Below are 24,124 nucleotides of genomic sequence, written 5' to 3'. Positions count from 1 at the left end.
AAGAAACATACTCACCCTAGAGAGGATGCACCACCCAAAATCAGATGTGGATAGATTGTACCTCCCCTGAAACGAGGGTGGCAGGGGTCTAATCCAACTGGAAACTGCCTACAAAACAACAACAATAGGCCTAGATACTTACCTTAACACCAAAAATGACCCCTTTCTCATGATTGCTAGAGAGCATAAAAAACAAAACAAAAAGTACTCCGTAGCTAACCAAGACGCAATGTTCAGAAGAGAGCTCCACCTCCCTGAAACACCGCAACCTCAAAACGAAGCTCCAACCATCCAAACCCGAAAACTCAAACAAAAAGCAAAGTGTCACGCCCAAGAACAAATGAAACAAAAATGGGAAGGGAAACAAATGCACGGGCAATACCCAAAAAGAGTAGGTGAGAAAGATGTAAACCAACATATGACCAACCAATGGCTCAAAACAGCTGGGCTGAAATCCCAAACAGAGAGCTTTATCATTGCTGCCCAAGACCAGGCCATCAAGACCAATTACTACCGGAGCAAAATCCTCAAAGATGGCACAGACCCAGCATGCAGGATATGTGGTCAATTCCAGGAAACCATTGACCATATGGTGGCAGGGTGCCCTGAGCTGGCCAAAACTGAATACCTACAAAGACACAACAAGGCCGCCACATACCTGCACTGGAACATCTGCAAAGAATTTAACATCAACACAAAAGAGAAATGGTACGACCACGAGCCCCAAACACCAACAGAAAAAGATGACATCACACTCTTATGGGACATGCCAATACAGACAGATCATGAGATAAAGGCCAACAGACCAGACATCATCACCAAGAACAAAAAATAAAAAAGCTGCCTACTCATCGACATGTCCATCCCGACTGAAAGGAACACCTCAGTAAAAGTAACTGAAAAACTGTCAAAATATAAAGACTTGAAATCGAGATTGAACGAATGTGGGGAATGAAAACCACAACAATACCAGTAGTGATAGGAGCCCTGGGACTTGTAAAAAAATGGATGGAGAAATATATCCAACAGATCTTGGGTAACATCAGAATACAAGAACTACAGAAGATGGCACTACTTGGAACATCTCATATCCTAAGAAAGGCACTATCCATCAAATAGACTTCTACCTCATTCTAACCCTTGGCCCAAGGAATGTACCCGTCCGGTTATTATGTTGTATTATGGCATGAAGTTAAAGGAAATTTGTATAGTAATAATAATAATAATAATAATAATAATAATACATGGATGGTTGCTTGTCCCTTTGTCTCTCTGGTTAATGTCATAAATGTCATAAATTGCATGAATGTCATAAAATGTGTGTTTTTGTGCTGGCACATGGTACTAGCTTGGCGGTTTGTGTGTTCAGGAGGAGGCATCAGTAAATTTAAGCCATTGTTAAAAGTGAAGCAGCTCCATGAGGCCAACAGTGGCCCAGTGACCTCTCTGCTTGGTTTACTGATACAGAGCAGTGACTGTGATATAATACACTGTGATGTGCCTGTAGGCATAGAGAGAAGTATGGAAACAACCCCACACCATCCTGTTCTTACAAGGCACATATCTGTTCTACAAATGATCTAGAGAAAATGTATTAGGCTTTTGCTTTGACTACACAATACTATATATGACTTACTGTACTGAGACATATTCAGACACTCATGAATATATCAGGCCATTTACTTTCTTATAACACGTTATTTTGAATGAAGACTATACATTCTGTACACTATGTACATGATGTACAAGATATACATGAGATGCTATGTTGATGGTTTGCAGAGGGCAGATGTACTGTGTTGCAGAGCAAGGCAGGAGCCTTTAGAAGAAACAAACTGTTGAAATGTTTAGTATTCATGTATAAACCTGCGATGACCACTCATAAAAATACTAGAATTATGTTGTGTGGCGTAACAACATTCATCATCATCATCATCACTGTTGTTATTGAGTTGTTGCTGTTGATCAAATTAAAGATTTACTGATTGTCTTCATCAAATATGATACACATTGTGCAGTGATGTGGTGGTAAATGAAAAGGTTGCTAACCTCTCACCTTCAGTCAGTGATCATAAGCAAGCCACTAACTAGCAGTACAACCAGTATCAGTACCACTAGCTAGCAGTATAACCAGTATCAGTACCCCTAGCTAGCAGTATAACCAGCATCAGTACCATTAACTAGCAGTATAACCAGTATCAGTACCCCTAGCTAGCAGTATAACCAGCATCAGTACCATTAACTAGCAGTATAGCCAGTATCAGTACCACTATTTCTAGTGGTGTAACCAGCATCAGTACCACTAACTATCAGTATAACCAGCATCAGTACCACTAACTAGCAGTATAACCAGTATCAGTACCACTGCTACTAGCAGTATAACCAGCATCAGTATCACTATTACTAGCAGTATAACCAGCATCAGTACCACTAGCTAGCAGTATAACCAGTATTAGTACCACTGTTACTAGCAGCATAACCAGTATCAGTACCACTAACTAGCAGTATAACTAGCATCAGTACCACTAGCTAGCAGTATAACCAGTATCAGTACCACTGCGTGACATCATCCTCTACAGCAGACATCAACCAGACACTGCTCACGTTCATGTGTATTGTGAATGTGTGTCGTGAAGATGTGATTCAGCTCTAACTGACTGGACAGACTGTATTCTGGAAAAGATGTGAGTCAGCTCTAACAGACTGGACAACTGTATTCTGGAAAAGATGTGATTCAGCTCTAACTGACTGGACAGACTGTATTCTGGAAAAGATGTGAGTCAGCTCTAACAGACTGGACAGCCTGTATTCTGGAAAAGATGTGAGTCAGCTCTAACAGACTGGACAGACTGTATTCTGGAAAAGATGTGAGTCAGCTCTAACAGACTAGACAACTGTATTCTGGAAAAGATGTGAGTCAGCTCTAACAGACTTGACAACTGTATTCTGGAAAAGATGTGAGGGAGTTCTAACAGACTGGACAGACTAGGGTCCGCGGTGGTGTAGCGGTCTAAGCATCGGCTTCGTGTCGATGCAGTTGCCCACTGGGGACCGGGGTTCGCGCCCCGGTCCCGTCAGATCCGACTATGGCCGGACTCAATGAAGCAGTGATAATTGGCAGCGCTGTCTTCAGGAGGGGGGCGGAGTCGGCTTGTGTTCGTCACATGAATGCGTCTCTGTGTGTGTCAGAAAAAGCAGTGGTTCGGCCTGGAATCGCCTTGTCATGGATGTGGCGAGGCGTCTCCTTCAAGACTGCCGGCTGGAGAGACGCAGTTGGCGAACGCATACAGTACGAGGGTGGATGTTTGAACTAAAATAGGGATCGATTGGCCACTAAATTGGGAGAAAAAAGGGAAAAATCAGAAATAAATTTATAGAAAAAAAAACCCAGACTGGACAGACTGTATTCTGGAAAAGATGTGAGGGAGCGCCAACAGACTGGGCAGACTATTCTGGAAAAGATGTGAGTCAGCTCTAACAGACGGGACAGACTGTATTCTGGAAAAGATGTGAGGGAGTTCTAACAGACTGGACAGACTGTATTCTGTGTGTTGTGAAGATGTGAGTCGGCTCTAACAGATTGGACAGACTGTATTCTGGAAAAGATGTGAGTCAGCTCTAACAGACGGGACAGACTGTATTCTGGAAAAGATGTGAGTCAGCTCTAACAGATTGGACAGACTGTATTCTGGAAAAGATGTGAGTCAGCTCTAACAGACTGGACAGACTGTATTCTGGAAAAGATGCGAGTCAGCTCTAACAGACTGGACAACTGTATTCTGGAAAAGATGTGAGTCAGCTCTAACAGATTGGACAAACTGTATTCTGTGTGTGTCGTGAAGATGTGAGTCAGCTCTAACAGACGGGACAGACTGTATTCTGGAAAAGATGCGAGTCAGCTCTAACAGATGGGACAGACTGTATTCTGGAAAAGATGCAAGTCAGCTCTAACAGACTGGGCAGACTGTATTCTGTGTGTGTCGTGAAGATGTGAGTCAGCTCTAACAGACTGGACAAACTCTACTTAGTAAAAAGGAAGGTTTGTTTACCCTCCACTACACCACTGCCTGCATCTAAAACAGCTAGCAGCTGAGCATAGCCTCATCAAGTTGTTAACTAAACAGCCCATCACGACTTGAGACTGTTACCCACACTACTGACTGTCTGGACACATATCGTTACACACATGTTGTGCTGACAGACAACAAACAGGAGGACACAAGTGCAAAAACAAAACAAAAACAAGAACAGAGTAAGGAAGACATGGAGAAGAAGCAAGAGCACCGGGCAAGTGCAAGGACCAACAGTGAGGATGCATCAGTGTGTGTGTGTGCACTGGAGAGACACACACAGTCTCACCTCTTGTCTTATCTCCCAGCGATGCACCACATTCTGCTGTCACTCCATACTACACAACCAACACAACGAAGCACGTTTTGTCAGCCAAACACAGGACACACACGCACGCACACACACACACACACACACACACACACACACACAAGACACATATTGTAGACCAACTACCCTCCAGTAATGACACACACACACCAAAAATAGATGTGTGAGTTACACTCTTTATAATCCCTCTTTAGCGCTCAGCAGGGCGAAGACCACATTCGTTTACTGGCACACACCTACACACAGACACACACACACACACACACACAATGACGTGACTTCTGCTAACTCAGCATGAGCATGTCTTCACTGACAACGGTCTTCTGGTGTGTGACACAAGTGTGAAGTAGTACGAAATACACCTAATACCACATGAACTACATAGCCCCGTGCATCACTGTGAGTAGGTGTGTGTGTGTGTGTGTGTGTGTGTGTGTGTGTGTGTGTGTGTGTGTGTGTGTGTGTGTGTGTGTGGAGATTAAAAACACAGCTAGGACTTACCAGGGCAGGCCACTGTATGTGTTTGGCCTTGGTCCCTTGCAGAAGGCCTCTCTCTCGCTCCCTCTCTCCTTCCCCTTCCTTCCTCTTGGCCCAGACCAGCTGGTGCTCCAGCAGGAACAGCTGGAAGTCCTCGTAGACCTTTACCCACTCTCTCTTCTCCCATTCCTGATCATCGAACTCCACATAGACCTGCAGCCAACACACAGGAGATAGACACAAGTCAGACATACAGACAGATGTGATTCCACCAGTGCTGCAGAATGAAGAAGGGCAGCCATCTATTCCTGCTGCCCACCAGGGCTGTGAGTACCAAAACAAAAACATCCTCAGGCCAGCTTCAACACAACTGCACCATGAGACCAAAGACACGCGTTCAAAAGCACATGGACCCACATTTCAGCTCGCATTTTTGAACATGTTCATGTGCACAACAATAAACACAGTTACGTTTCATAATGTGAATACTGCCTAAAGAAGATCATCTCAACAACACTGTTTCCTTCCTTCTCAGTGACCTCCTTCTCCTCCTCTGCCCCTCGTCATCCCGGCCCTTCTAGTTGTTGTTGTCTGCCTAATATGTCCCACCCCTTGACAGCTGCCATGATAATGACCGGTGTGCGTGCATGGTTTGTGTTCATATTTACAGGTCATCAAGGTCTTTAACTTACGTGATGAAACACACTCACACTTACACGGGAGACATGTGACACTTCATAGTCAACAACAGCTCTATTTTTATTCTCCCCCCCCATTGTATCCGTCCAATTACCCCACTCTTCTGAGCCGTCCCGGTCTCTGCTCCCCCCCCCCCTCTGCTGATCCGGGGAGGGCTGCAGACTACCACATGCCTCCTCCCATACATGTGGAGTCACCAGCCGCTTCTTTTCACCTGACAGTGAGGAGTTTCACCAGGGGGCCGTAGTGCGTGGGAGGATCACGCTATTCCCCCCTGAACAGGCGTCCCCGACCGACCAGAGGAGGCGCTAGTGCAGCGACCAGAACACATACCCACATCCGGCTTCCCACCCACAGACACGACCAATTGTGTCTGTAGGGACACCCAACCAACCCGGAGCTAACATGGGGATTCGAACCGGCGATCCCCGTGTTGGTAGGCAACGGAATAGACCGCCACGCTACCCAGACACCCCCTCTTTTTATTCTTTTCATTAAAAAGAATAAATTGTTTTTCATTGAAATGTCTGGAAGAGTTCACTGTTAAAACTCAAATCATATCTGAGTTGCGTTTGGTGAGCTGGTATAAATGTTACTGTGTTAGGGGGGCGTTCAGTATCGTCCTGTATCGACCACAGGCCCCTGAACTGAGCTGACATCGTATCGTGGCAGACTTCATGACATCAACACATGTTGTATTGTTGTCCAAACAATGGATATAACACGGTATCACAGTGAAACTAGGCCTAACACGTGAGCAGGTGGGAGACAGCCTCTAGCTGTCACTGCCCTGGCAGCACAAGTCAGTTCAGAGCTTCACTTCTCTCCCACCCTCTTTTCATCTCTCGCCTTCCTTCTCATCTCTCCTCAGTGTTCTCATTTCTGAGGCAGCAGCAAACACGTGACTCTTTCTCTCTGCCCCTCTCCTGCATACCCTCCTCTGCAGCTTTACCCCCCTCTCTGCCTCTCTCGCTCTCTCTCTCGCTCTCTCTCTGCCTCTCTCGCTCTCTCTCTGCCTCTCTCTCGCTCTCTCTCTTGCTCTCTCTCTGCCTCTCTCGCTCTCTCTCTTGCTCTCTCTCTGCCTCTCTGCCTCTCTCTCGCTCTCTCTCTGCCTCTCTCGCTCTCTCTCGCTCTCTCTCTGCCTCTCTCTCGCTCTCTCTCTTGCTCTCTCTCTGCCTCTCTCGCTCTCTCTCTGCCTCTCTCTCTGCCTCTCTCGCTCTCTCTCTGCCTCTCTCGCTCTCTCTCGCTCTCTCTCTGCCTCTCTCTCTGCCTCTCTCTCTGCCTCTCTCTCGCTCTCGCTCTCTCTCTGCCTCTCTTGCTCTCTCTCTGCCTCTCTCTCTGCCTCTCTCTCGCTCTCTCTCTGCCTCTCTCTCTGCCTCTCTCGCTCTCTCTCTGCCTCTCTCGCTCTCTCTCTGCCTCTCTTGCTCTCTCTCTGCCTCTCTCGCTCTCGCTCTCTCTCTGCCTCTCTTGCTCTCTCTCTGCCTCTCTCTCTGCCTCTCTCTCGCTCTCTCTCTGCCTCTCTCTCTGCCTCTCTCTCGCTCTCGCTCTCTCTCTGCCTCTCTCGCTCTCTCTCTGCCTCTCTCTCTGCCTCTCTCTTGCTCTCGCTCTCTCTCTCTGCCTCTCTCTTGCTCTCTCTCTCTCTCTCTCTCTTGCTCTCTCTCTGCCTCTCTCGCTCTCTCTCTGCCTCTCTCTCGCTCTCTCTCTTGCTCTCTCTCTGCCTCTCTCGCTCTCTCTCTGCCTCTCTCTCTGCCTCTCTCGCTCTCTCTCTGCCTCTCTCGCTCTCTCGCTCTCTCTCTGCCTCTCTCTCTCTCGCTCTCTCGCTCTCTCTCTGCCTCTCTCTTGCTCTCTCTCTGCCTCTCTCGCTCTCTCTCGCTCTCTCTCTGCCTCTCTCTCTCTCTCTCTTGCTCTCTCTCTGCTTCTCTCTCTCTCTCTCTCTCTCTCTCGCTCTCTCTCTGCCTCTCTCTCGCTCTCTCGCTCTCTCTCTGCCTCTCTCTCTCTCTCTCTCTCTCTCTCTCTTGCTCTCTCTCTGCCTCTCTCTCGCTCTCTCGCTCTCTCTCTGCCTCTCTCGCTCTCTCGCTCTCTCTCTGCCTCTCTCGCTCTCTCTCGCTCTCTCTCTGCCTCTCTCTCGCTCTCTCTCTTGCTCTCTCTCTGCCTCTCTCGCTCTCTCTCGCTCTCTCTCTGCCTCTCTCGCTCTCGCTCTCTCTCTGCCTCTCTCGCTCTCTCTCTGCCTCTCTTGCTCTCTCTCTGCCTCTCTCTCTGCCTCTCTCGCTCTCTCTCTGCCTCTCTCTCGCTCTCTCTCTGCCTCTCTCTCGCTCTCTCTCTGCCTCTCTCTCACTCTCTCTCTGCCTCTCTCTCGCTCTCTCTCTGCCTCTCTCTCGCTCTCTCTCTGCCTCTCTCGCTCTCTCTCTTGCTCTCTCTCTGCCTCTCTCTCGCTCTCTCTCTGCCTCTCTCTCGCTCTCTCTCTGCCTCTCTCTCACTCTCTCTCTGCCTCTCTCTCTGCCTCTCTCTCGCTCTCTCTCTGCCTCTCTCTCGCTCTCTCTCTGCCTCTCTCGCTCTCTCTCTTGCTCTCTCTCTGCCTCTCTCGCTCTCTCTCTGCCTCTCTCTCTGCCTCTCTCGCTCTCGCTCTCTCTCTGCCTCTCGCTCTCTCTCTGCCTCTCTCTCTGCCTCTCTCTTGCTCTCGCTCTCTCTCTCTGCCTCTCTCTTGCTCTCTCTCTGCCTCTCTCTTGCTCTCGCTCTCTCTCTCTGCCTCTCTCTTGCTCTCTCTCTGCCTCTCTCTTGCTCTCGCTCTCTCTCTCTGCCTCTCTCTTGCTCTCTCTCGCTCTCTCTCTCTGCCTCTCTCTTGCTCTCTCTCTGCCTCTCTCTTGCTCTCGCTCTCTCTCTCTACCTCTCTCTTGCTCTCTCTCTGCCTCTCTCTTGCTCTCTCTCTCTCTCTCTCTCTGCCTCTCTCTCTGCCTCTCTCTCTGCCTCTCTCTTGCTCTCGCTCTCTCTCTCTGCCTCTCTCTTGCTCTCTCTCTGCCTCTCTCTTGCTCTCGCTCTCTCTCTCTCTTGCTCTCTCTCGCTCTCTCTCTTGCTCTCTCTCTCACTCTCTCGCTCTCTCTCTCTGCCTCTCTCTTGCTCTCTCTCTGCCTCTCTCTTGCTCTCTCTCTGCCTCTCTCTTGCTCTCGCTCTCTCTCTCTCTTGCTCTCTCTTGCTCTCTCTCTCACTCTCTCTCTCGCTCTCTCTGCCTCTCTCTCTCTCGCGCTCTTTCTCTCTGTCTCTCTCTCTCACTCTAACAAGAGAGGGGAGGGCATGAGGGATCAACGGGTGCATCTCTCCTCGTTCAGCCTCTCTTCATCAGCCCTCCCCGCCCCCATCATTCCCACCCCACAATGCACTGCTGCACTCAGCTGAGTGCCCATTGCAAGCCAACAGCCATCAAGGGCAACCGTTTACACTCGTCCAATCCAAACATGCATCACTATCTCGCTCACCCTCTCCATTTGTCTCGCCCTGAAATCAATCGGACCATCCAAAGGCAGCCCTACATTAACCCATATCCACCGTGTGTTTTTACCATGATTTTTTACCCCACTTCGGTTTAATTCAACCATCATCAATAGTCCTTATGGTTAACTACCCCAACAGTTTTCTTTAATTCCTCTTGCAGTCAACACCTTGTGCTACTAGTATGACAACATAAACATTATTTATTTATCTACTGCAACACAAACAAGATGTAACAGCATGATTTGTTGACGTCTCAGAACAGTCTAACGTGTTATTTGGCATGACTATGTGTAGTGCTTCTGTGTTTGTGGTGTTGGGCAGGGCTGCTCGCTTGCCAGTCAATAATGTGAAGAATAAAGAGACTGCATGCATGGCGTGCCATTAAGGTTTTCATACATCAGCTGTGTTTTGACTTGTGCTGTGTTTGACTTGGTAACAGGTTAACAGATCATAAATGTTCTCTTGTTATCCTCTAAAATAATTGTGTTTGACTTGGTAACAGGTTAACAGATCATGAATGTTCTCTTGTTATCCTCTAAAATAATTGTGTTTGATTTGGTAACAGGTTAACAGATCATAAATGTTCTCTTGTTATCCTCTAAAATAATTGTATTTGATTTGGTAACAGGTTAACAGATCATAAATGCTCTCTTGTTATCCTCTAAAAGAACAGAAGTAAATTAAAAGAAAGGAGGGGAGCGAGTGGTTGAGAAGGACAGAGGTCAGAGTAAAGCTGGCTCTTGTGCATGCCAGTCACTGTGTGGTGGGAAAGGCAGGTGCCAGGCTGCAGGATTACTGCAGTGCAACTGGGTTGGCAACATGTCCCAACCTGACACACACTGGCACGACGCACACAACCCTAAACCGTTACATTAAGGCACCATTATTACACGCACAGCCGCTGCACAACTTTGTACATGCTTCCTGCAGAAATACACTGTTGCTTCAACCTAAAACCAACTACTACAGCTAGTCAGTTATACACGAGGCTCCCTCTTACTTAAAGTGAACACCCTTTCACCACAATGTCATCTTTAATCTACAATTGTGACAACTGAGCAGGCATAAGAGCTGCCATAGGAAAAAACTGGAATAGCAACAGATACTTTTTTTTCCATTTCAGCTTTTTGGGTAATCAACTGAGTTATGCCAAGTGGTATTTTTTTAATATAGATTACAGATTATAAACATGCAAAATCTTTAATTACACATTATTAGATAATCAAGTCACCGCACAAGCATCTTAAGACATTTAGTAAGTGGAAAAATCTGTGCTTCTCAACAAATATAAAACATGTTGATTTTCCTTTAATGGAACCTTAAACGCGTAATAGGACAGAGCTTTCCATACCAAACAGCCCAGTACTCATTTAAGTCCAGCCAGCTGCTTCAACACATTCATTTTTGAGTCTAACAAAACAGTTTTGATGAGCAAATTGTGATTGTCTGTGTGTGTACATGTACCACCACTAGCCTCCACTTCAAAACAATGTGAGCATGATGGCAGAGACACCTGTCCGTCTGTATCACTCTCATCCCACATGCTCATTATGTGTGTGCGTGTGTGTGCGTGGGCTTGTGCGTGTGCATGTGATGCTGAGTAGAGAGCTGAGAGTCGTCTTCAGTGTTTGACAAACATTAGCAAAATAACTGATGACAGAACAGATAATGAACTGCCCAGACAGGGGACATCCTTATCACACACCTCCTTCACAAAACACCTCTGGCAGCAGCATGACGACTGGGTACTAAAAAGTATTAAAGAGTCCACTTAAAGTGCTGCATTTTCCATATACGCCACACACGTTTTTGGGCTTAATGAATGAATGATCTTTATTTATATTGTGTTTTCAGAGCAGAGGCATCTCTAAGACGCACTGCAAACAAAAAGAAAAACAGGCAATGTTGTCTAAGTAACAGGCCAATATTATAGGAGGAAAATGTAGGCACTGCCTCAGCTTCACATTGTGTTTTTACTGTTTGACATGTCCTACAATGTTTTCTTTTTTGTCTTTGACCAATTTTGCAAACTAATGTAATAAATGTTGTAATAATAATAACAACAACAACAACAACAATAATAATAATGTTATAATAATTTAATTTAAAACCAATATATAAACTAGAGACATGGGATTAAAAACGTTCCCCTTATAATAACCTTGTTTATTTTCACTGAATAAGAGTGCATTGGTATTTCTAATAAAACAATACATTAAGCATCATTGTGGCAGACATGTCTTGATAAACCTTACAGTGAAGGTGTCGATGAACAAATAAAAAATAATAAAAAAGGTCTAATGATTCTTAATTACAAAAGTCCTGATCAGTCAGGAATAGGCGTGGTTTTAAATATTAATAGCTACGTTAAACACAGGGCTAAAACGCGCGATCCTCATTTACAATCATTCACTACATGTTTACAATGGGGTAGGCAAACTAATTAAAATATGCAGTAATTAAGAGGAGTTGAGATGATGGAATAGTGGCATTAGAATGTAGCAGAGAACACCACGTGTGGGCTTCTACAGCCCAAGTGTTTCTGCAGGGGGCATGTCCCTAGCTGCTGCTTCTGCACACTGGCTGCTGCTGCTGCTGTATACCCTGCAGGCCAGAGCTCTGGCCTGCACACTCCAGCTCAGAGTATTAAATCTTTTCTTTTTTAGACCGGCTCACCTTACTCACATAGAATACTCTCAGTTTATATATCATATTGGCCGACATACTGATGATTCCAGTTCATGCCTCGTTTAACAAACTAACACCTGTGAAAATGTCAAAATTACGGCAAAACTTCAGCTTACTTGTTGAGACCACAAGCAAGAATTCATTTATTTAGCCTCATGTTGTTAAAGCAACAGCTATCACTGAAAAATATGCAAATAAAAAGACAAATAAAACCATGCTCAAATACACATTTATCTTTTCATTGAACACAATACCTGTTGTTTGTAATTGTGGAAATGAATGATTAAACTGTAATGTCAGCGGGTGTAAAATCACCCCTCTTCATAAAATAGCAAAGACAACAGCTATCTAAAAGAAGTGCAGTAGAAATGTAGAGTTAGAGATGAATGTCTGTGATCACTAGGACTATAGAGATAACTCGCTTTAAAACAGACATTTAAACGTTTTGAAAACAAAGACAGTCAGCAGCATATTGCTTCAGAGCCGTCCGCTGGTAAATATTAATGCATCATCATCAAACTACTTAAGCAAACGTGGAAGCTGTGAGTAAAATATCTAACACACCAAATGCTTTTCCATACCCCCACTCCCATCTTCTCTATTCAACGAGTTGTTTAAACTAATGTTTGAAAAGATGAGGGAAACCACAAACCATCCACCATTAGATGCTTCACGGCAGGCGCAACCACTTCGAGCTTGTCAACGAAGTTATCTTCTGATTAAAGGCCTTGGGGCATGTGAAGGCACATCTTATCAGATCACTTTATGTACCTCCATGTCAACAGTCAAGTGGGAATCTCTGATCAGAAGGATTTCAACTGGGTTGAAGAAATACTGGCCGGCCATGGAACTGCAGCTTTTGTAACTGTGTACCATTTCATTTTGAAGCTGATGACCAGAGTATGTATGCCCTGATGTCTGCTGGGGACCTGATTATTTCAATACATCTATCAATACCAAGAAACGCAGACCCATGGCTTGCTGCCTGCCTGACTGTTAAACAACTGGTGTTTGCTGTTAGGCTCTCAGCTCCAACAGTCTGGCAAAAATACACGACTGATGCTCATGACGAGGAAGCTGTTGTCTCTGGTATACTTGTCATTTATTTATGTACTGCATGTACGTACAGAACTTCCATAACAATTTAAACCTATGAGCTAAATCCAAAGCCATTATGAAACTTTTGTTTTGTTTCTAGGGGATAAAATGATATGGAACTCACAATTCACTCTGTCCATCTGTTTGATATTTACAGTAATTTCCTGTATGACAGTGAGGATTTAATCTGAGCATATGAGAGAGAGGGCAAGAGAGAGAGAGAGAGAGAGAGACAGACAGACAGACAGAGACAGAGACAGAGTAAGGCCTTGGATGACCCACTCTCCATCTAGATCTCGGTGCTGAGAACCGGTTCCATTTAAGAAGTGCTCCAAATTATTGCTGTTGGATAACATTTTATGTTTATTGGGTAATTTAAGTCAGAATTACTGTGACTAACACAATACAAATATTATGGTATAAAGAATGAATACTTTTCATTTTAATCAGCAGAAATTCAGTTCCGTCAACTCCGTCCGAACTCAGCTTATTCTGTATTGTAATTAGTGCTTTGGCTGTAAATATGATCCAGACAATATTAAGACGGACACCTTGATAGAAGGCCTTTCCGACCCTCGTCTTCACAATGAGACCCACTAATTTACTTAAGAACACATTCAACTGAGGCCAGGACTAAATGAAATGGATCGCCTTTATCACAAACGCTGCCTTCGAAGGGGTCTGAGCATCAGCAGAGATCCCACCCACCCCAACCATGGACTGTTCTCCCCCCTGCTCTCTGGGAGGTGCTACAGGAGCCTCAGAGCCCACACTACCAGGCTCAAACACAGCTTCTTTCCACAAGCTGTTGCCCACCTGAACCTGGCTACCCACTGAATGTCTGTAGATATTTTTAATATGTTGTACTCCAGCTCTCTTTTAACTTATTTTTAGCTTTTGGTCTTCATGTGTGTATATCTTATATTGTGTTTGCTGTGTTTGTCTGTGTCTGTCTTGCACCGTTTGGTAAAGCCGCAACCCTCATTTCACTTTTAACATGTGCCTGCACATTGTTTTTAATGACAATAAACTGAATTGAATTGAACTGAATCTTCTAACAGGTGCAGTTTGTGTGTGCAAGCTCCAGAACAGACCCAACAGAGATGAGACTCCATCCTTTAAGCTGTCAATGCACAACCCCCCCCCCCGAAAAAAATAACTAGGATGAGGCATCTGTCACGGCTTTCACCTATTACAGAACATGTGCACACACCAACACACACACCTAGTCTGTTCTGTAGGAGTATGTGAGGCTACAGACCCAGCTCAGTGACTGTGTTTACATGCACAGTTAAGTGGAGCTACGGTTACAGCTCGATTAGGCCATGTAATTGGACTACTGTCATTGTCCCAGTATACAAGAACCAGGGGAGAATCTATTTATTGAGGGAGTATGTCCGACCCCGGTACAGTAGGTGGCGATATGCCCTCTTTCAGCTGGTTTTTATTGGACCTTCTTCCAGTTGACCTATTGCGTCACCTACCAAACAAGCGATAAACGAGTTGGCAAGCAGCAAGCGGGTTCCATGTGGAGTGGTGACAACATGGACACCTTTACTGCACTGTACACTTCATACGTACTCCACACTTCACTTTTGGTACAAAGGAGATGCACGCTATCCCTGGTGCTTATGGTGACGTCCGAAGGCAGAGACAACACCGCATGCTCCTGGAGAGTTCTAACCATGCGACTTCTGTTATACTCCACGTTGTGCCCTCTTTCCTACCACGGTCTTCTCATACGTGTTGGATGCAGGTCAGGGGCAAAGCCTGGTGGGAGAGGGTAGTTTTGAAAGAATTTTCCAATGGCGTGTGGAGGGAGAATTTTCAGATGACGGGCAAGTCATTCGATAAATTGGTTGATACTACGCTGTCAACTCCCGAGTGAAAGACCGCCGTGGGAATTATGGATCATGCACAGAACGCCTTGGCCAGTTCGGGGCCGATTGAAGCGTATACATGCCAGAGTAAATCCATCCCCAACCGCGTTATCTAGGGGTGGTAGTCCGACTTTGAGAAATTCGATTTAGTATGATTTCAGTCAGCCTAACACGTTTACATGTATTTTAAAAACCCAGTTTTCGTCGGACTAACACAATGAATCCACTTTCTCTAACATCATGTGAAAGTACCGACAGTCTCTACTGGTTAAGACACACACAGCAGGGAAACAGCTCCTCTCTTTCTGTGGTCTCCACTGATACATGAACCTGCATTTAGCTTCTCCAGCCTTGCTTGTAGATGGAGACCAGGAGAGAGATGCTCCTTCACAACACATATCTGACATGATACTCCGCAGCTGGACGGACACAGTAAACAGTCAAATCCATGAGTGAGGGCAGCATCACCGCCTCTTAATAAGATATCCTTTGTGATGAGACGACCATGAACAGAATTCATATCAGATGGCACCGGCCTATAAATAAGCTCGACACGTCTACAGCAGAACTGATACTGTATTCCTTCTTACAGGAGGAACACCTGCACATGCACGTGCACACTGGCTCACAGCACTGAGAGGAGGAAAATACACATGCAGCATCAGGGATGGGAAACTGTGTCTGGTTAGTCTGTTGCTATAGCAACTAGAGACAGCAGTGGGCATGGAGCGCAGACACGCAATCAAATTCTCTCTCTCTCTCTCACGCACACACACACACACACACACACACACACACACCATCAGTAGGCTCATAGCAGTGTGGTGCAGCAAACATTCAACCACAGTGACACGAGATCGATGGCAGTGAGAACAAAGGAAAGGACATAAACTATATCACAGCCCTGCTGCTGGCTGCTGGCCACTCACTGTCACTCATCTCAATACAGCATCACATGGAGGACAACACTCATACTACTTTAGTCATGTTGTCTGTATCTAAGCATCCTACCTCACTCAGTAAAGCACTTTTTAGGCTGTAATTTTGTAGAAATAGCTCAATATAGGTATAGCGTTAGTTCAGGAATCAGGAGCACTTTGCCGTTTCATTTCGTTTCCCCCAGCCCACAGCAGTACAACACAAAGACGACAACCCATCCAAAACCCACAACAATGCACATGTCCAAAATAACACACATATCCAAACTAAGACACATACTAAACAAAAAAATCACTGTCCAAGGTAATGAACGCCAGCCAGGATGACTGTTGGAACCACCAGTCTGCACTGGGCGAGCAGTTAGCTTAGCCCGCCCCACTTCCGCGTCCTTCCAATACCACCCTCAGTGGTATTGGAACTGCCGGTCTGCATGGGCTAGCAGTTAGCTTAGCCTGCCCCACTTCCGCGTCCTTCCAATACCACCCTCAGTGGTATTGGAACTGCCGGTCTGCATGGGCTAGCAGTTAGCTTAGCCTGCCCCACTTCCGCGTCCTTCCAATACCACCCTCAGTGGTATTGGAACTGCCGGTCTGCATGGGCTAGCAGTTAGCTTAGCCTGCCCCACTTCCGCGTCCTTCCAATACCACCCTCAGTGGTATTGGAACTGCCGGTCTGCATGGGCTAGCAGTTAGCTTAGCCTACCCCGCTCTCCCAGCCATCAAAGACGCAGATGTGGACAAAGACAATGCATGGACGGTACTGGGTGAGGCCTCTGCAAACGTGAATTCGCGCAGTCATCTTCGGGACAATTGTATATTATAGCTATAATATAATAGTTATTATAGTTACAGCTATATTGAGCACTTCCAATATTCGTCCATGTAACTGTTAGTTCTGTTAAAATTAACGAAAAAATGAGTAAAAAGACTGACCAGCCACCCAATTTTTGTAGTTGGTAGTCGACTGTACTTTTGATTTTATTCTTCATCATGTCCAACCCCAAACAGGTGCCACCTCACTTCATTTCCATGAATAGTTTCATTACTCCGTTTCACTGTTGTCATGATTATATGGTCTCAGGTTGCACACGGCAGCTTAAGTGGACAACATCCGATGCAGACTGTTGGAGCCAAAAGCCTTGCTTGTCATTATTTTTGTATTCTAAATATCAGAATTATCTTCCATATAGACTGCAAAACATGTGTCCATGAATCTGCAAGCAAGTGAAATGCTCAAAGATTTTAATGTGTTGCTCCAGTAGCTATACAACTGGTTGCACTGATTTAACATTAGTACCTGAACACGTATGGCCGAATATGAGGGACAGAAGTATTCAAAAAGTCATCATGACAACAAATGCCGGACGCAACGCAAATGTTTGTGAATTAAAAGCCAGAGTGATAAATATGCATGAGAATTTATGAAGTGTCCAGTGAATGAGAAACCTCTTTCAGAGAAACCAGAAAACTAAGCATCTAATATGTGATGTTATCAAGGCACTGAACCTGGAGCTAGCTGCTCAATAAAACAATGTCAGGAGTGTGTTAACATCACAAGGAACATCACACAAGGTTGAATCAGTCCATCTGGACTCAACGTTTACTGACAGCAACGTTTCATCACTCATCTAAGACCCTGTTTACACTTGGTTTTAAAATGCGTTTTGGGCAATCGGATCACATGTGGGCAGCGAGACACATCGCCGTTTACACCTGTGTCTCCAAAATGTGTCTCTAAATGTGTCCTGCTGGCCACCTGTGATCAGATTTCATTACAAAGACAAAGAAGAAGAAGATTTCCTGTTACGTCCTTGTCGGGGACGCATCAGGATGCATTAGCGTTTACACTACAAAAGATATGTGGTCAAATGCATCCCAGACCACCTCAGCAAGTGGTTTGAGTAACCGGTTCACAAAAGGTTTTGGTGATCATTTACACTTGTATTTGGTGCTGTCCACTTGTGATCCGATCACAAACATCACATTTTAAAACCAAGTGTAAACAGGGTCTAAGTGACCTCTTCAGTCTCAACTGACTGCAGGTAGCCCCACCCTTATAAACAATACAGTGAGTGCAGGTACCCCCACCCTTATAAACAATACAGTGACTGCAGGTACCCCCACCCTTATAAACAATACAGTGACTGCAGGTACCCCCACCCTTATAAACAATACAATGACTGCAGGTACCCCCACCCTTATAAACAATAGTGACTGCAGGTACCCCCACCCTTATAAACAATAGTGACTGCAGGTACCCCCACCCTTATAAACAATACAGTGACTGCAGGTACCCCCACCCTTATAAACAATACAGTAACTGCAGGTGTCCCACCCTTATAAACAATACAATGACTGCAGGTACCCCACCCTTATAAACAATACAGTGGCATAATGACTGAAAACAACAAACGTTTTCAGTCATTGTTTATAAGGATGGGACACCTGCAGTCACTGTATTGTTTATAAGGGTGGGGGTACCTGCAGTCACTGTATTGTTTATAAGGGTGGGGGTACCTGCAGTCAGTCAGTTCAGACTGCAGAGGTCACTTAGATGATGATGAAACAATAAACATTGTATCCAGATGAACTGATTCACCTTTCTGTGATTTCCTTCACATATACATATATTTTTTTTCTGCATTAAAGATGCAATTCGTAAAATTTGACTATCATAGCAAAAAATGAGTTGATGAGCCATGCCAGTTACAAAGTGACACGTTTGCTAGGTACTGAGATTTATAGCTGTCAAAACCTGCATGCCAGCCTGGAATCTTTATTTTGATAAACAAACCCCAAGACAATGCAGTGCCCTTTACAATCCAATATCCTTCCACGAAGTCCCCAGACAGTAATCTTGGTATGCATTTCAACTTTCCAATGTGGAGGAGAGTTTTGCGCCACAACTTGAAAGAAAACCAAAAAGTCTTTTCTTCTGAAAAAAATTACATGATAAATGCCACTTCAAAGTAATATAAATACAATGATCACTTCTGAGAGGACACACAAACTTTTCAACTATAAAGACGTAAATATTGATGCCCACCTGGCCATGCTGCTGTTGAACAGGTAAGCAGGAATGTTATCAAATAATACGTGATAAACTGGCCTAAGGATGTTTTTTTGGTACACACAACCCTGGTATATACAAATGTGGCAAGTTACAGGCTACATTTTGCAGTGTTTTACAACATGATTACTCTTCACTTGACATTTCTGCAGGGTCTCTGCATTAGGCAGCTTGAGAAATTGTGAGATCTTATTGGTGTCAGTCTTGTCACTTGCAGGGCACCGTCGCTCAAGGGAACGGCCGGCAACATGTCGTAACATTGTCTGACTGGACACGATAGTTGCTGATGGTGGTCACTAGAGAAAAAATTTACTGACTGTCGCTTTAAAATTTAAAGGTGATCCTGTGACCAGAGGATACTGTAATGGAGAGAGGTTAGGACTCTTTCTTCTGTATATCAATGACCTTCCCTATGTGTCTAAATATTCTAATTGTCTACTATATGCTGATGACATCATAATTTTTCTTTCTCATTCAAACCCTAACGTCAAACTCAAAACCATCTCCTGATCTTCACTTTTACATGACTGGTTTAAAATCTAGTCATCTAACTAGCAATGTCAGGACAACAGAATTTATTGCCGTTCCCCCTAGAAATCTATAGCTATGGGGGTGCCCTGGTGGCTCAGCTGGTAGAGTGCATACCACATAAGGCTGAGTCCTTACCGCAGTGGGCTGGGTTCAAATCTGGCACGGACCCTTTGCTGCATGTCATCCCCCTGCCTTTCCTGTCTCTCTCTCTCTCTCTCTACTGTAACTTTCCAATAAAAGGCAGAAAATGGCACACAAAAAAGTATCTTTAAAAAAACAGAAATTCATTCAACAAATGAAACACTAACCATTACGAAAACCTACAAATATCTTTGAGTACCCCCTTGATTCGCGTGTAATTTACCCAAAACATATTCATAATTTAACGAACAAGCTCAACCAGAAATTGTATTTTTACAACAAGATCAGACCATATCTCACTGATACTGTCTCAGACACACAAACATTCTCTCAACTACATCCTACTGTCTCCCAGTCTGGTCCCTCGCCATAAAAGAAACCATTGAACCAACAGCAAGGCTGTTCCACATTCTAACACCCTGAGTTTTTAGAACTACACAAATAATCTGGCCATCCAATTTCCCTTTCAGATCCACAACAGTAACTCCTCTCCAACACTTACTGCTTTACTTCCAAGATACAACACAAGACATGCTCACATCACTACACCAATCTCACATGCACTCATCCCAGTACAGCCTTACAAAAACAACTATGGTCACAAATCCTTATTTCATACATACACTCAAATCTGGAATGATATCCCATATAACACTAGGAGAATAACCTCTGCTATACACTTCAACAGGGCATATAAGCCGTATCTCACGGAAGGACACACCTGCACCCCACTGAAGTCCTCTCGTCTTTAGCGTCTGTGCAGCTGTTTATGTTTTGTTTCTGTTTTTATTTTGTATTGTAGTGTGATTCTGTCTTTTATGTGCTGCAGAATCAGAATTAGAATCAGCTTTACTGGCCAAGTGTGCCTATGCACACAAGGAACATGACTCCGGTTCACAGCAGCTTCAATAGCACTAACAGACTCAACAAAAAAAGAAAACAAACAAACAAAAAAGGAGAGGAAAAAAAGGCAGAAGAAATAAATGAAACAACAAAAACAGGTCATTGGAGGCAAGCATGTATGCACAACAGGTATGTTGCTACTATACAGTTTGGTTATGGTTGAGTAATCAATAACTTATGCCCATATATTACACATTGTTTTTATATACTATATTGCACATGCAATCTACCATATGCCATGCCATAACTCCACAATCCATCATGCCCATATACAATGCTATATACTCCTGCTATATTACACTATATCATCTTGTGTACTAGAAGTATACACTATATAGTCACCTACAATCCACCTCACAACTATATACTGTGTATATACATATATTACAACAACAACATAGGTTCCTGCTGAACAGGAACCTGCTGCAGAGCAGTTTTAACTGAGTCAGGCTAGGTTAAACTGGTCTGCAGCGGGTTCCTGCTGAACAGGAACCTGCTGCAGACCAGTTTTAACTGACTCAGGCCATGTTCAACTGGTTTACAGCAGGTTCCTGTCAGGCAAGGTTAAACTGAGTCAGCAGGTTCCTGTTCTGCAGGAACCCACTGTAGACCAGTTTTAACTGATTCAGGCCAGGTTAAACTGGTCTACAGCAGGTTCCTGCAGAACAGGAACCCGCTGTAGACCAGTTTTACCTGAGTCAGGCAAGGTTAAACTGAGTCAGGCCAGGTAAAACTGGTCTACAGCAGGGCCCTGCAGAACAGGAACCAGCTATAGACCAGTTTTAACCGAGTCAGGCCAGGTTAAAAGTAACACGTTTTAACATCTGTAATGTGAATTTTAATCTTTTCCTGTAAAATGATAAAGCAAAGCAGGATACCACTTGGACCAGCATGGTAATGCTGTTCGCCCAAGCCGCAATATTACATGGGTTTCTAGTACAACTACAGTACATCCCATATTATCTCAATGTGTATGTGCGCTGGTGAAAACAGGCCATTCGTATGCAAAGGGACTTGCATACATACATACATATTAGGGTACAATCTGTATGAGCCTGTATGAGTGTGTTCCTGTGAAAAAATGTTGCTTATTTTATGAGCATGAATGTGTAAGTTTTCTGATAAGTGCAGATGCATGTTATGCATGTCTGTGAATGTTCTCATTCATCCAGGTCATGGTTATCCAAAGGAGTTGAATCAAGTGCAACTGGACTTGGTATATATCCGTGAAGACGTTTCGCCTCTCATCCAAGAGGCTTCCTCAGTTCGTGCCTTTCTGACTAGACCAAGCTAGTCTGACTGGCTGCTGATGAGACTCGGATATTTATCCTCTAGGAGTCGTTGTCAGAGCTATAGATGTCCATGGCTCTTTGTGTCCCGATGTTTACCAACGCCCGTCGCCAACAGAGCCATAGATATGAGTGGCTCTTTTGTGTACTGATGTTATGGCCGAGATAGGAGAGCCATGTTATGCATCTGTAGCTATAATGCATCTGTTGTGTGTGTATAAATTGTAAGTATAACGTGTGTGTTTCTGATTGCGTGTGCTGAGTGTTGTGTGTGTGTATAAATTGTAAGTATAGCGTGTGTGTTTCTGACTGTGTGTGCTCAGTGTTGTGTGTGTATAGATTGTAAGCATAACATGTGTGTGTGTGTGTGTGTGTGTGTGTGTGTGTGTGTGTGTGTGTGTGTGTGTGTGTGTGTGTGTGCGCAAACGTGTGCGGGCGTATATGAGTGTTTCTGACTGTGTGTGTGTGTTCAGTGTTGCAGTGTAAAATCTGCCTATCACTAACAGCAGCAGAGCCTCCATCTAACTGGTTCCACTGGAGGCCACCGTCAACCAATCAGCAGAAGGCATGAAGCCCAACAGCGAATCCAGGAAGTGCAGCAGAATCTGCCTTCCTAAACCAGGACCAAGTACAGATACTCTTTACTCTCCACTACATGGCAGGGCAAAATAACAAAATAGGAGCAAAGAACTGAACAGACTAGAATAGAATAGAATAGAATAAAATAGAGGAGAACTGAAAAGTATAGTATAGAGCTGAACAGAATAGAATACAACAGAACAAAATAGAATACAACAGAACAAAAGAGAACAGAATAGAATAGAACAGAACAGAACAGAATAGAATATTCTATAACCATTTAAAATATTCTGATTTATATACAATAAAAAGCAGGAAAGGGGAAGTTGGGAGGTATAGGGGTGTACAGAGCAAATAATGGTGAAAACAAAGGGAGAGAAATAAAAGCAGTGAGGATGTAGGTAAAACAGAGGGAGAGAACTAACAGCAGTGAGGATGTAGGTAAAAACAGAGGGAGAGAACTAACAGCAGTGAGGATGTAGGTAAAAACAGAGGGAGAGAACTAACAGCAGTGAGGATGTAGGTAATAACAGAGGGAGAGAACTAACAGCAGTGTGGATGTAGGTAATAACAGAGGGAGAGAACTAACAGCAGTGTGGATGTAGGTAATAACAGAGGGAGAGAACTAACAGCAGTGAGGATGTAGGTAATAACAGAGGGAGAGAACTAACAGCAGTGAGGATGTAGGTAATAACAGAGGGAGAGAACTAACAGCAGTGTGGATGTAGGTAATAACAGAGGGAGAGAACTAACAGCAGTGAGGATGTAGGTAAAATCAGAGGGAGAGAACTAACAGCAGTGAGGATGTAGGTAAAATCAGAGGGAGAGAACTAACAGCAGTGAGGATGTAGGTAATAACAGAGGGAGAGAACTAACAGCAGTGAGGATGTAGGTAATAACAGAGGGAGATAACTAACAGCAGTGAGGATGTAGGTAAAAACAGAGGGAGAGAACTAAAAGCAGTGTGGATGTAGGTAATAACAGAGGGAGAGAACTAACAGCAGTGTGGATGTAGGTAAAAACAGAGGGAGAGAACTAACAGCAGTGAGGATGTAGGTAATAACAGAGGGAGAGAACTAACAGCAGTGAGGATGTAGGTAAAAACAGAGGGAGAGAACTAACAGCAGTGAGGATGTAGGTAAAAACAGAGGGAGAGAACTAACAGCAGTGTGGATGTAGGTAAAATCAGAGGGAGAGAACTAACAGCAGTGAGGATGTAGGTAATAACAGAGGGAGAGAACTAACAGCAGTGAGGATGTAGGTAAAAACAGAGGGAGAGAACTAACAGCAGTGTGGATGTAGGTAAAATCAGAGGGAGAGAACTAACAGCAGTGAGGATGTAGGTAAAAACAGAGGGAGAGAACTAACAGCAGTGAGGATGTAGGTAATAACAGAGGGAGAGAACTAACAGCAGTGAGGATGTAGGTAATAACAGAGGGAGAGAACTAACAGCAGTGAGGATGTAGGTAATAACAGAGGGAGAGAACTAACAGCAGTGTGGATGTAGGTAATAACAAACGGAGAGAACTAACAGCAGTGAGGATGTAGGTAATAACAGAGGGAGAGAACTAACAGCAGTGAGGATGTAGGTAAAAACAAAGGGAGAGAACTAACAGCAGTGAGGATGTAGGTAATAACAGAGGGAGAGAACTAACAGCAGTGAGGATGTAGGTAAAAACAGAGGGAGAACTAACAGCAGTGAGAACTAACAGCAGTGTGGATGTAGGTAATAACAGAGGGAGAGAACTAACAGCAGTGAGGATGTAGGTAATAACAGAGGGAGAGAACTAACAGCAGTGAGGATGTAGGTAATAACAGAGGGAGAGAACTAACAGCAGTGAGGATGTAGGTAAAAACAAAGGGAGAGAACTAACAGCAGTGAGGATGTAGGTAAAAACAGAGGGAGGGAACTAACAGCAGTGAGGATGTAGGTAAAAACAAAGG

The 24,124-nt window shown here is 44.4% G+C and overlaps 1 protein-coding gene across 1 annotated transcript in view; it reads right to left on the bottom strand.

Annotated features, from left to right (window-relative positions):
• Positions 1-24,124, bottom strand: part of jmjd1cb (jumonji domain containing 1Cb) — a 336,498-nt gene that overhangs the window by 219,207 nt on the left and 93,167 nt on the right. Inside the window, exon 2 of the mRNA XM_056296610.1 lies at positions 4,903-5,091. Within this exon, the coding sequence (XP_056152585.1) occupies positions 4,903-5,091 (189 nt within the window). The remainder of the gene's footprint in view (positions 1-4,902; positions 5,092-24,124) is intronic.

This window comes from Lampris incognitus, chromosome 17 (assembly GCF_029633865.1).
Source record: "Lampris incognitus isolate fLamInc1 chromosome 17, fLamInc1.hap2, whole genome shotgun sequence".
Classification (NCBI taxonomy): domain Eukaryota; kingdom Metazoa; phylum Chordata; class Actinopteri; order Lampriformes; family Lampridae; genus Lampris; species Lampris incognitus.
Note: the sequence above shows the minus strand (reverse complement) of the source record. Positions and strands in the feature narration are given on the sequence as shown.